At 38.1% G+C, this 15122-nt stretch overlaps 1 protein-coding gene across 1 annotated transcript in view; it reads left to right on the forward strand.

Annotated features, from left to right (window-relative positions):
* Positions 1 to 15122, forward strand: part of plekhm3 (pleckstrin homology domain containing, family M, member 3) — a 51055-nt gene that overhangs the window by 15328 nt on the left and 20605 nt on the right. The window contains exons 3-4 of the mRNA XM_073845595.1: positions 5804 to 5949; positions 6107 to 6300. Of these exons, the coding sequence (XP_073701696.1) occupies positions 5804 to 5949; positions 6107 to 6300 (340 nt within the window). The remainder of the gene's footprint in view (positions 1 to 5803; positions 5950 to 6106; positions 6301 to 15122) is intronic.

The raw sequence follows: 15122 nt of genomic DNA on the forward strand, positions 1-15122 counted from the left end.
AAAGTGCAATAGAAAAGAAGAAACATTACTCCCTGCCTTAATGTAACTTTAACATATTTCAAACTTATACCGTCTGTCGTTTCTGTTTGAAGATTTTGGTTCTTCCTTGTCCCAAGAAGTAAGAGTGTACCACATGTTTCATTATTTTTTTATTATATTACTTTAATATTCGTTCTTTTGTTATATTTTGATTGGGTTGGGTTGGTTTGGTTAATTTATTTGAATTTATTTGAAGATCATCTCCCATCAAAATACTGCTGATCAACACTTAATGAGCAAACTTTATTCAAATCATTAGGCCGACAGAATAACAGACCTTTGTTTAAGAGGGTCATGCATGCCATCCGTTTGAAGCAGAAGAAGAGTCCATCCTCTTTCCTCCTCTCTCAAGTGCACACACACATACACCCTTTTTCTCAAGCCAAATCACATAGTTTGCTTGAACCCAGCTTGGGCTTTTTTTCCACACACTTCCACTAAAGTACCCTGTAGAGCATACAAGGACAGCAGATCAAATGGGGAAGATCCAGCTGTAGGTGGGAAAAGAGGGAGTGTAGGGTCAGGTGGAGAGAATGGGGTCCAAGGGACTGCTGTTTACATCAAAAAGATGGGCAGTGCATCTGTCTCAAGCAAACATGTGTGAGCACACTTACGCACGCACAACCTTATGCCGTCTTTTTTTTTTTGAAGTGGATGTCAGCTTGAATAGGGGACATCAAAGCTGGGGCCTTGTCGTCTTTCACGCTTATGGAGTTACAAAGCCCCACCCTTGCGTTCTTGTCCCGTGGAACTCCGCGGGCTGCTTGAAAGTGGCGCGAGTCGTAGCCTTTGCAGCAAGAAAACAGAGAGACCTTCTCGTACTGAAGGACTGAACACCTCCTCCGGAGCTGTAACGTCTATTCTGCTAGAAAACCATTGTGCATTTGGCACCACAGAGCGCCCTGCTTCACCTTTCTTTTTTCTGCAAATAGTTGCCGTTTTAGGGCAACAGGGTGCTAAAAATGAAAGAAGGGAATCTTGCAGACAGTCATGGAGAGAACACATCAAACGCCTCTTGTTTGGCACAGCTTTCTCTCTTTCCCACAGTCCCAGGTTGGCCCCACTTTTTGTGCAAGGGACATGCCGTTCCCCTCCACGTATGCTTGGCTATAAGATTGGGAAATGTTGAGAACCGTATTGAATGAGTGTCATGTGTGTTAACTGCAAAGCCGCAGCTCCAACCTGCTAAAATCGGAAGCTTCAGTTGGCACAGAGTGGTTTGATGTCTACAGACATCGATGTACCCTCAGCTTTGGGATATTTTCTGTGCTGTCTATCTGGCTGTGATGTGCAAACTTGCACCTTGAGTGTTTGAACGTATGTGGGAACTCATGCGTGGGGCTGTGCTTTACTGGCACAGGCTGCGATGTCCACAATACACAGAGCCTGTGGTTTCCAAGCGGCCAACTGCTTCCCAGAAGTGACATGCTCTCTGGCCACTGTCCAGAAGCTCTCTAACCCAACAGGCTTGATGGAAATGTATCATAAGTTTGCTAGGAAGCTCATTCAGATGATCTTGGTCTAATGTGACTATTCTGTACATAATTGTTTTGGTACCATGTTTGGTAAAACATGCATTTGCGTGCATTTAAAATTTGAGTTTAGGGATAGTTCACCTAAAAATGAAAAATGTTCTTTCATTAATACTTACCCTCATGTCTTTCCAAACCTGTTAAGACATTTGTTCATCTTCAGAACACAAAATAAGATACTTTTGATGAAATCCTGCATATGCAACTGACATGTTCAAGGCCCAGAAAGGTAGTAAGGACATTGATAATAGTTCATGTGACAGAGCTGCACAATTCTGGATGAATTGAAAGTCACGTTTTTTTTTTTTGTTTCAAATAGAAATTCACCCACGATTCTGAACTAAGCTAAATAAGATGTAATTTAGCCTACTAGAGACTGTGACAAAATAATAATTGCCTCATTCTAAAAAAAATTTAATTTATTTAAATGGAATTATTTAATTCTTTATTGTTAGAATGAACAAATCAATGACTTAGACTGAATGAATCAATGTTTTTGAGCAAATCTCTTGAGTTAATGATTCAATGAGACAATTTTTTTTAACAGTCACTTGTTGCCACCTAGTTGCGAAACAACGTTAATAACATTGTAATGACAAATGTTATTTGAGGTGCCAATTTGAAGCGAAAATTACTTTTAAAAGATGATTTGCTCCATTTTGATCGCTACCGCAGACATGAGTATTTATATCCGTACTATAAACTTTTATCCTAGTACTTCTATGATAATATGAATGACTGTAAGACAGAAATAATACTGTGTGGTTGAAAAGGCCAAAGTTTGTAAAGCTGTTTCATACCAGCAGCACGAACACAGATTAGATTTTTCGGATATGACTTTGTATAATGTTTGATAGATACAGATAAATTTTTGTCATTTAGAAATAAGAACTTTTAACGATTAATCATGCAGCTTTAATTTGACAGTGGTTCAACTGTAATGTTATGAAGCTATGAAAATACTTTTTGTTCACATCAAAATCACTATAACGACTTTGTTCAACAATTTCTTCTCTTCCGTGTCAATCGATGTGTTCACAAGAGTACCGAGATGCATGCATGTCCATTTCTCTACTTGCAAACAAGGTGCAGCACTTCTGGGTTCTACGTCAGAACGCCGGCTTCTGCGTCAGTAGCACCACACACATGCATGGTCGCGTGTCGAAGACTGACAGGGAAGAGAAGAAATTTTTGAATACAGTCATTATTATTTTATTTGTGCAATATTCTTGTAGGTTCATAACATACCGTTGAACCACTGATGTCACATGGACTACTTTAATGATGTCCTTAATACCTTTCTGGGCCTTGAACGTGATAGTGACATTGCGGTTCGTGCAGAGTCAGAAAGCTCTTGGATTGCACAGCGTTTTATTTATTCCTTTAAAATCATTTTTACGCATTGTATTATGATGAAGATGAGGACTGTAGGTCATTTACTAACTCGAATTTGAACATTGTTCATATATTCTCTTTTTAATTCCAAAGCATGTGACATATGTGAGCTGTTAGCTGCTGATTCTTCCATGATGTTATACAGAAACTATGCTTTGGAAGCCAATTGAATGCATACAAACATTGCCATCAAGTTTTTGAGTCTGTGCGTCTCCTTTAATTTTTGCGCAATTTTTGTTTTTCTTTTGCTGAAAAGCACAGCCTCAACTAGCTCTCTCTTAATAACAGTCTCTGTAGCATGAGCGCTATACAACGATGTACTATTTTTGGAAAAGGGCGGTATTTGTGGGTTTACGCTCTGCATGTATGCTGATTACAAGGCAGCTCTGACACACGACACCCTGCTGCATGGTCTGTGGTTCAGCCCAAATATCAGGCACCCATCAGCTGTGGCATGGGGGACACCACCTCTGACTTTTTATAGTCTGGGGTCCCTGCCCCTTAAAACCTCAAGTTTACATTGGCAGCACAGTGCAGCGCATGATGTTAGCGCCTAACCTCAGCTAGAACAACCCATTACGTATTGGTTTGGAAATGGAATAGAGTGAATTTTCTTTTCTTGGTCCAAAATGGCAGTATTCCTTGGCGACGTATTGTGCAAGAGTCTTGTTCGCAAAATAACATTTGCCCAGTTTTTTAAAAATGTATTTAATTATGCATCCGACACAGCTATAAATGATACAGTTCTCCTTTAAAATTTCTTAGGGCATGCATAATGTTAAAGAGATAGTTCACCCAATTCAACAATTTCTTCTCTTCTATGTCCCATGTCACATGGAGTATTTTAATAATGTCCTTACTACCTTTCTGTGTCTTGAATGTGTCCGTTGCGTTGCTGTATATGGAGGGTCAGAAAGCTCTTGGATTTTATCAAAAATCTTAAAAAAAGAAAATCTTAATTTGTTGTTCCGAAGATGAACGAGTAATTAATGACAGAATTTTTAATTTTTGGGTGAACTATAACTTTAATGTCATTATCAATTCATATATATAGTTATATATTCTTAAAAAAAAAACATTAAACCACGAACTTTTGAAAGATAGTTTACATATTCTTATTGTATCAATACATTTGAAATACATTTAATGAATTTTCTGGAACCCATTCACAGTAGTTTGTATGGAAAGAGCGGTGTGAACATTCTGTTAAACTCTTTTTAAAACAGTTTTTTATTTTTTTTAATTTGCATCAATGATTCCATGAAGAACCTTGAACATCCATGGAACGTTTCAAACGCAAAGGTTCTTTATAGTGAAAAAAGGTTATTTAGATTGAGATGTTCTTCAAAATGATTCATTTAAAGGGATACTTCACTCAAAAAGGAAAATTCTATCATTAATTACTCATCCTTAAGACCTTCGTTCATCTTCAGAACACAAATTCCTCCCCTCTGCATTAGCCTAGTACCATTTTTGTGAGTTTCACGATGCATGCGCTTGCCTTCCTCGCATGTAAACAACACATGCTTCTGACATAGAACACATGGCGCTAGGCTGACGTAAAATTACGAATGACATAAAATAACAATTGAACCACTGATTTCATATGGACTATTTTATTGATGTTCTTGGTACCTTTCTGGGCCGTGAACGTGGAAGTACCCTTGCTGTCTAGTGAGGGTTGGAGCTCTTGGGTTTCATCAAAAATATCTTAATTTGTGTTCCAAAGATGAACAAAGGTCTTACAGATTTGGAACAACATGAGGGTGAGTAATTAATGACAGAATTTTCATTTTTGGGTGAACTAACTCTTTACATTACATTTACATTACAGAAATAGAATACATGAGGCTAAATGATGACAGAACTGACTGTTTTGAATCTGATTGTAAATTATGTAATTTTACTTCCATTCAGGGATGCACGTACATCATCGCTGTTTTCGGCATGGCCCTTTTCATCCAGCGAACAATGCATCAAAAATAGACCTACAGCAATGCCTGTAAACACTGTAATCAGTGTCTCCCTCTACAGATATTTGTAGCGATAACACTCTGCGTCCCTCTTTCTGAGACTGTTTTCTGACTTGTTTTTGTCCTCTCTATCCTACCTCCCATCTTGTCCACATTTCTTCTTCTCCCTATGAAGTGTATAGCTGTTGCCACGCTCCACCGAAAAGATTGTACAAGTCTATATCCGTCTGAGCCTGTTCCTTTCATTCTCTCTTTTTATATTCTTTGAACATCCACACTGTCCCGGCTCTGGTTCTCCCAGATGGTTAGGATAAGGGACACCTGCCATGTTCACAATCACCTGTTTTGGTTCCTTTGGGATAAGCCCTTTGCTGGAGGGCCGCCTCAACTGTTTGAAGGCAACTTGAACAACGGTTAAAAGACAAAGCAATGCACTTTCAGGAGATATCTTGTATTAAATGTGCTCAGGATTTTTGCTTGTTCAGTACTAAGAAGCATTTAGGTTCTTTCTGTTGTGTCTGAACGGGTAAAAACACCTTTTTATTTTTTTTTATTTTTTTATCAGTGACTCAATCGCTGCCTTTTGTGCTGTATAAATCTTTTGAAACCTCTGGATCATCAGTAATGTTTATCTGTGTTTAGCCAGGGTTGTGTCGTAAACCTTGACATATCAGTAGACAACCCAAACACATGGATCACCTTCTGCTAATGATTGTCAAATTTTACCAGGGTCATGCCCTCATCAGTAGATTAGGTGTTCATTAACGTCGCCATTAACCCAGAGTTGATCTTTCCTGTTCCAGGTTTGATTTGTGTGTTGTTTGATGTTCATCCTTTTTATTGTTGCTTTGTTTTTCCATTCAGGATGTCAGAGACCTGTGGGTCTGTCACGGTGCAAGGCCAAAGTTTGCTCTTACAGCGGCTGGTACTACTGTCCAAGTTGTCACCAGGACAACCTCTTCCTCATACCTGCTCGTCTACTGCACAACTGGGACACTAACAAACACAAGGTTTGTGTACAGACTTATATACCCAATCCATAGCTTCAATATTGTTAAAGCTTTCCTTGGTGAGTTTAGAATCAGCTTTTGCACCAACCAACAAAACAAAGCACATGTCCAACAAAAGCTGAAAGTGATCATTAACAACACTGTTTTTGTGGCTCAGGTGTCAAAACAAGCAAAGGAGTTTTTGGAGTTTGTTTATGAGGAGCCCCTGTTAGATGTCCAGCAGTTGAACCCGTGTCTCTATGAGCATTGCGAGACATTGGCGGCCGTTCTCAAACTGAGACAGCAGCTCCAGTCTCTCAGGGCTTACCTCTTCAGCTGCCGGGCCACAGTGGCAGAAGACCTCCGCCGCAGGTGAGCAATGCCAAAGAGTAGGAAGAGGGAAGACAGGGAAAGTAAAAGGAAAACAGATAAAACATGACAAAATGGTGCATTTTCATAATGAACACTGTATGTGGTTCAGCTTTTGCTGGGTTTGAACTAGGGAAGTAACGATGCACCCTAAGCCAGTTGAAAATCGATGCAAATATGTGACGTTTCAAGTCAGTTGAGATGTTAAACGAATTGCGATACAGTTGGGGGTAGGAGTTTATGTAAATGTTTCTCTGAAGGGATTTTAGAAAAGTTTAGATGATATTTTCTTTCCATCTTGCTTCTGTATAATGCATATTAAAGTAGTGTTCATAAGCACAGCGCTGCTTTGTTTGCAGCAGTAACCAATGAAAGGCTATATTGCTGCTGTTTTTTTTAGCACCAACTGCTGGCAGAGAGTGAATTTGCGTTTTCCGTCAGCCCATCTGCTGTTTGTTTCGTGCAAATGTTTTATGTAGTATAGTTTCACAAAACTGAAGTTAGACCATTCTGTGTTTGCTTCAAATTTTGAAATTATACAATCTAAGGCTACATTCACACTGTCAGTTTTTGGGATTGACTACCACATTTATTTACAGGTGTGAGTCTCGAAATACGCCGTTCACACAACCTACAGTAGCGTTTCGAATACTGTCTGTATGAATGTGCAATGGGAGTCAAGCCTGTATTCCTTACCAGTAACCATAGTATTAGTGACCTAAGTAATATCAAAGATGGGGATGTCAATAAAACAAAGTCTTTTCACGTTCTGACGCAACAAAAGTCCAATCAAGCTGCGAGTTCATCCATCAAACCTTCATTTACTGACAGCAGCTTTTATATTTGGGTGCACAAAACTGATGGGAGCGGCTCCGGTAGAGACTGGATAGAAAACTCCATCACTGTAAGTTACTGTAACCACACATGAAAACACGCAACACACCGTAGACGCGCTTTTGTGTTGCAGAACAGCTCTTTTTCGCATTAAAAGATGTGACGGACAACTAGTTGTCCAGCCCTGTTCCGTTCACACAGCACGTATTCTGAGAATGCGGGTGTGAGTCCTGAAAATTTACGGTAAGTTATATAGAATGCGGTTGTCATGCCCGTAAATAACCGTACTGTGTGTGAACATAACTGTATTAAGGACTCAAATACAGGACTGACAACCGTATTCTCCTGCTGTGTAAACGATGCATAATTTAGATTAAAAACTGACGATGCTGCATGTATGAAGCATGATTAAAATGCAGTGGTTGCCTCTCATTTTAAATGGAAAGAGCACAGGCAAAGCCTTGTATAAATAGATTTCTTTTATTTGTATTTTAATTGTGAGAAAATCGTATGGTGAAATCAGTAAAGTGAGTCATTACACCTCTAGTTTGATCCAACAACATTTTGCTAACCAGCCTATATGTGTAGCAAACCAGATTATTGTCAGTTACTGCAGTATAGTGGTCAACCAATAACAATGTTCAAGTTGGTGATGTGGCTAGTGAACTATGTGATATCACATGATTTATTGATAGTAAATGTCATGTATTCAAAATTGCTAATATTAAATTTATTTATTCAAAGAAACAAACACTTTCCTATTTGTTTTTACTATATTTAAATAACTTTTAATAAATCTACAGATCTATCTATATCATTGTGTATGAAATGTGCTAAATGAATGAATGTGCTATATCAATTGTTAATGATTTATTTATTGTTTTGCCTTGTCAATATTGGTTGACCACAACTCTAGTATTGTTTTTAATTTTCTCTCAAACTATTTTTTTTAGTTTGTTTGGGAGTGCGACAACAATAAAGTGGCATCCCGAGTTTGAATCCCAAGGTCCTTTCCCAATCCCACCCTCCTCACTTTCTCTCACTTTTCTTCCTGGCTGCTCTATATTGTCTTATCATAAAATTACAAAAAGAAGGGTTAGTGAAACTGATCTCAAATTGGACCAATATGAAAGTGATTTTTTTTCTTACCTATTTAAAAAGAGGTTTCCTGAATCATATAGAAATGTTTCTAATCTACTATGGCTTGTTACTGTGACAAATTTATATATTAAAAAAGAACCGTGAAGCAAGAGCAAAACTCGGAAGACTGTAGAAGTAACAGTTTTTTTTTTTATTTCTACCTTTACATGTGTGCTTTTTTCTTCTTAAGAGCCCACTTAAGAGATTATATTGTTGTTAGTTACATCAAAACAGTTGATGGAGTTATGAAGTCAGTAAGAGGCAAGTTTGGAAATGTTTAATTGATATCAGTTCATGAGTGTATAAATATTTCCTATTTTTAGTAGTAGTCTGGTGATTCTGATTACAGTGATTGATTTAGGCCAGCAGGGACACACACTGAGCTTTTCCTCTTTCTGCTTTGCAGATTTGTAAGATGGCACTAGAAATTAATATCATGTAGAACAACATAAATATTTGTGAAGTCTTGAAGGCACATAAAATAGTGGATGGCTGCTGCTGTTTGCATTTGGTTTGTTGCCCTGCCAGTATGCACAGCTTTTTTGTAATATATACGTATGCATTAGGCATGTAGCACTAAAAAAGTATGAATTTTAAAACGCTATCTCAAGGAATGCATTTGGTTGCTCGGAATAAGGTCCTTAAGCAGATCTTTAGTGGATTCCTAAAGGCCAGGTTCAGCGTGAATGTGAAGAAGCTGTGTTTATGTGAAGGTTTCGGCACTAAAAGGCTTGTCTATGTGATGAATGCTTCATGATCCTACCAGGGTCAGTGTGGAGACCACAAGATTGCGCTAAGAGGCCTTAAACATTCACACCATGAGAGAAGAAAGCTTGTACAGCTCTGATAAAATATCACATAATGGAAAGCTTTTCCGCCCAGAATGGCTCATCTCCTTTTATATTGACAGACAACTGTTTACTTGATTTAGGGTTAACTGGAAGTTTAAAAAGCGAAAAGTCTTAAACGGATCATTCACACAAAAAATAAATAAATAAATTTTGTGATCATTTCCTAACCCTCATGTTTTAAACCTGTATTAAAGTCATACAGTTAAATTCAAAAGTTTACATACACCTTGCAGAATCTGCAAAATGTTAATTATTTTGCCAAAATAAGAGGGATCATACAAAATGCATGGTATTTTTATTTAGTACTTACCTGAATAAGATATTTCACATAAAAGACATTTACACATAGTCCACTAGAGAAAATAATAGTTTATAAAAATGACCCCGTTCAAAAGTTTACATACTTTACATACATTGATTCTCAATACTGTTTTGTTACCTGAATGATCCACAGCTGTGTTTTTTGTTTAGTGATAGTTGTTCATGAGTCCCTTGTTTGTCCTGAACACTTAAACTGCCCACTGTTCTTCAAAAAATCCTTCAGGTCCCGTAAATTCTTTGGTTTTTCAACATTTTTGTGTATTTGAACACATTCCAACAATGTCTGTATGATTTTGAGATCCATCTTTTCACACTGGGGGCATCTGAGGGACTCATACGCAATTATTACAGATGTATCAATCACTCACTGATGCTCCAGAGAGAAAAACAATGCCTTAAGAGCAGGGGGTGAAAACATTTTGAATTTGAAGATCAGGGTAAATTTAACTTATTTTGTCTTCTGGGAAACATGTAAGTTTCGTTTGTAGCTTCTGAAGGGTAGTACTGAATAAAACAATATGATATTTAGGCAAAATAAGAAAAAATTACACATCTTCATTCAGTTCAAAAGTTTTTACCCCCTGGCTCCTAAAGCATCGTGCTGAAAAACCAAAGAATTTGTAAGAACATTTCTGAAGAACAGTGGGCAGTTTAACTGTTCAGGACAAATAAGGGACTCATGAACTTATATAAAAAAAAAAAAAAACATTATTATTCCAAACTTTTGTAGTGTGTGTATATATATGATCAAACTGTTTGTGGCCATCTTACATAAGAGAAAGTAAATAATATGTTTGTAATCATTTATTCACCCTCATGCTGTTACAGTTTCATTTTTGTGTAAACTAAGAGGAAACTGCAGTTTATGTCTTCTAGTGCCCATGAAACATCCTTGGATTGACAATGAGCTTTTTTGCTGTAAACAAATTCCCATCTTTTTCTATTGAAATAAAGTATGGCATGCCAAAAAAACATTCAGATAAAAAAAACTTCAGATGTTGACTTAATGGTGTTGCTAATGCACTCTTAGCTACATGTTCAGAACAGTGTTTGTTGTTTGAATCACTGAATTATTGAATGGGCCAGTACCCTTTCCTATGTATTGGTTCCTTTGAACTTCATGGTGACGTAGAAGCGGGATGGCCGTTTGAAGTGCAGACGTGAGGGCTCTAGCAAAGGGAACCTCAGTTTGAACTGAATATCCTCTCCTAGGTTCATCTCCTTGGAGCGGTCCCAGCTGCCTACTGAGCGGTGACTTTATCTGGCCGCTATGTTTACGGGGTGCAGCAGCGGTGACCCTAGCAGGAGGCAGCGCTGGAGGACTAGTGTTTATGGCCAGGCTATTAGCAGGCATCAGGCTAATGCTTCGCTTTTCCAAACAGTGTAGGATTGATGAGGGCGGTGGCGCTAAAATATTACCTTAGCCATTCATTGCAGAGCCGAGACGCTCATCAGTGGTCGTGAAGAGGCCCACGAGTGTTTACACTAAGCCACAGAGAGAAGGGGGAGAGCTGTCACAGTCCACACCGTTGAGCCTGATCTAATGCACCTCACTGATCCAAAGGGGCATCCACGCACATGCTTACTACCTTTGTCTGCACCTTACATTAGTTTTTCCTCATGTCCATGTCTGTTTACTTAAGTGTGGTACTTCCAAACTGTTCTTTGTCTGTTTTTGACCAATCACAGACTGCAGTATATCAGTTTCTCTACCATAAAAGAAACCTATCCACAGGCGGTTGAGAGAGAAGAACAAAATCAACATACAGTCCCTTGCTTATATGCTTCCACCCTCTGATTACTGTGGCCGGATTTGGTGCTCTTTTGTTTGACAACAAGCCCCATATCGCCTGATTACCACCACTGTAAACACTTATATGTATTTACCCTGAGAAAGGACAAAAGATATAGACATGGAGCTCTGCCATGAGCAGAGATGAATTTATGCTTGAGGAGATAGAAAGCTGAAAGATAGACTGTCACCATAACCAGAAGTAAATGAACACCCAGAAAAACCCAGGTTTCTTTTCACACACTGTCCTGACTTGAACAAGCTTGACAAAGGCTGGCAAATCAGCGTAACACATCCACAGGGATTAAGTTAGGATTTCATCTTGTCATACAGAAGATAGCGCATTAGGCCGTGGAATCTTGTCAGTGCAATATCTTTTCTTTGTCAGCCTTTCTAAGATGTTCAGTAATACCTCACTTGTTATATCAGATTTGTGGCTATGTAAAGCTTTGAGCTCTGTGGTTTCCAGACCCTTTATTAGGCATTCATACCTCTCTAAGACCGCAAAGCTGTCAAGTGTGATCTGTAAACAGTGGAAAATTCTTATTAAAATAAAGAATTTATTTTAAAAAATTTGGATTCAGATTTCTCTTATCCATTCTTGACTCCTTAATGAAAAAATATTTGGGAGAAAAATTCAATTTCATTGGCGAATTATGAGATAATTTTGATAATAGATACATATATAGCAGATTTTGATAACAGCGTGTTTAACGTCAACATAGGCTTATTGGAAATATGTGCCTCTATATATATTTCTGCAAAACTGAAAAAACGTACCTACAGTTTATGTACGAATCAATGCAGTTTCCAGCTGAAATGAACACTAGAGGCAGTAAAACTCGGACAACTTCTATTCCTTTTCACGCAAAGTATGATTTACACACAGCATTTTGATTAATAAAGAATTTTCACTCATTTACTTGCAGGATATTATATTGTGGCTTCAAAACAATTTAAACATTCTATGCAATTTGAAAACTGATACTTCTGAACGTTGTCGTCACATATACAGCTTCATATGCATGTGTTTTCTAATTCAGTAGGTTTGCTCGGTAGCTCACGCGATAACAGAGTTGCAGTTAAGTGACGAAGAGCTCTGGTACAAACCCAGTGAAACTACAGTTCAACAAAACGGCTCAAATCCGCATAAAGTTAAAACGGCATGGCTGCAACAAATGCATTTTTATATTACTTTTGCATTTGTTAACAGAACACTGTCGGGTAGGTTTAGGGTTGCGTTTAGTGTAAGGGATATTTCCAACACAATAGAGTATTGACCTTTAATGACACTACCTGGATATTTAAATTCTGAATAGCCGCAATATGTACTTCAAGCAGCATAATAAAAACGCATCAATATGTGCCTGTACCAATGTAATGTAAAAATGTGCCATGGTCCCGTATTGAACGTGTGTTTTGGCACCACTCTCTGGACATTTCACTTTGAAACTGCCACGAAACGTGCAGTAAGGGATGTAATTATGGTGTTGCAGAAATGCATGTAGAGGCATGTAATTCCAATGAGCCTGGGTTGGTTTGCGTAGACTTTTTAATGACTTCAAAGTCTTTTAGAGGTGTTCAGCTGTATGTGTAGTTTCACTAAAGAACCAAGTCATAAGAACCATTGGTTCTGAAATCTAACAACAATGTTCACTCTAATTGTTTTTAATCAACTAAAAAATAGATTATGAGAGTATTTAGTTCAGGAATCTAAACTACTCTTGTCACACTAAAAAAAAAGACTTGTTCAAAATAATTTAAGCAGTCAAACTATGCTGTCAAACGGTAAACTTTGTGCTATAGATTTAATAGTGATGCTTGCATTTGGCAGCTTTTTTTTTTTTAATGAAATCTTTTTTTTTAATTAATGAGGTTAAAGAATTATCTGACCCCTCTTGAGAACAGTTCAACATGGTCAAGAAAGACAACACATTTACATTTACTCAATCTTTGGATTTTAAAGGATTAGTTTCCTTCCAGATAAAATTTTGATGATAATTTACTTACCCTCCATGTTATCCAAGATGTTCATGTCTTTCTTTCTTCAGTCGAAAAGAAATTAAGGTTTTTGAGGTAAATATTCCAGGATTTTTCTCCATATAGTGGACTTCAGTGGGAGCTTATGAGTTGAAGGTTCCAATTGCAGCTTCAAAGGGTTTCACACAATCCCAGGGGAATAAGGGTCTTATCTAGCGAAATGATTGGTCATTTTCTAAAAAAAAAATAAAAAAATAATATACTTTTTTTAACCACAAATGGTTGTCTTGCACTAGCTCGACCATACACATTGCATAGTCATGTTGGAAAGGTCACACGTGACGTAGGTGGAAGTACCAACCGACTGTGTTCACAAAGCAAACGTGCAAAGAAAGTCAAACGCTCTTTACAAAAAAAGTTTAAACAATGTCAGACAATTTTAAAGTTGGAGGAGAAAATGAGATGAAGTTTTCGCCCTACCCTATCTTTTTTAACTGGAGTATACAGACAAAGAACTAACCGCATGTGACCTTTCCAACGAGGTTATGTAATGTCTGAGGCCGAGCTAGTGCAAGATAAGCATTTGTGGTTAAAGTATATACATTTGTATTTCTTTTAGAAAATGACTGATTGTTTCGCTAGATAAGACCCTTATTCCTTGGTTGGGATCGTTTGGAGCCCTTTGAACCTGCATTGAAACTACAATTTGGACCTTCAACCTGTTGGCCACCATTGAAGTCCACTGCATGGAGAAAAATCCTGGAATATTTTCCTCAAATACATTCTATCTTTAGTTGAAAAGAAATGAAAGACATGCACATCTTTGATAACATGGGGGTGCGCAAATTATCAGGACATTTTTTTTCTAGAAGTGAACTAATCCTTTAACGCATATTTCCTAAACCTCAAACAGCGCGTGACAGCTCTTGATAAAGTGTCATTTTTGACATGCCTCACGTCAAACACGCAACAAAGCAGCTGTCATCAGCTCTATTTGTACTAATGACACCTGCTGCAACTCTTGTCTATTGACCCTTAAGCTTTCCATAATCAAATGAAAAGAGATTTCATCCCCAGCTTAGTAAACATCCCACCCCCTGCCTCCATGCCTCAGTTTAGACTTAGATTAGTGCCGTAATGATGGCTTGGCCTAATGAGGCCTGAGGGACGAGCTGTGAATGGGCCTGTTTGGAGTACTGCCATGCTTCTCTTCAGCCAGCAATGATTTAAGAGATTATGGCAGTGAATGAGGAAAAATGGAGCTCCACCACAATCCCCAAAGCTAAAAACCGAGGTGATATCCAACGAGGCACACATTCATGTGGGCCACATGCATCAACACAAACTATTTTAAATCATATGTGACTTTGTATATATAACATAATACTTCTAAATGCCCCGTTATAGCTCAAAACTACCCAGCATACTTTCCTCCCATGTCATAATGCCATAAATTCCCTCTCTCCTGTCTCTGTGTTTGTGGCCTATACGCCTGTCTCAAATTGCCAACATCTGTCTGACGGACTGCTAATGATGGACCACTGAGGAAGCGTAGTGGATGAACTATTAGTGGGCAGGAGTAAAGATGCACTGGTTTCCACTGCCAGACTACTTAATCGATCCAATTTTCCAGCTTTTTTTGTTTAAAAAAAGACTGAATACTGTTCAAGTAGTCAGCTTATAGCGTGTCCAATAGCATTGTGTCTGAATGAATTGATTTTTTTTTGCATCTCCAAAGAGGATCATTTCATTAGTAGGATTCGTCTGATCTGTTTGCTTGGACTAACTAGTGGTATGGTAAAAGATGAGATCGATAACTCCCAGTTTTTCATTTAATTTCCTTCTTGTAACCGCATATCCTACAGTATGCCTGTTGCTTTCCCCATCCCCTCTTTTCTGGATAATTC

Source organism: Garra rufa, chromosome 8 (assembly GCF_049309525.1).
Source record: "Garra rufa chromosome 8, GarRuf1.0, whole genome shotgun sequence".
Lineage (NCBI taxonomy): Eukaryota > Metazoa > Chordata > Actinopteri > Cypriniformes > Cyprinidae > Garra > Garra rufa.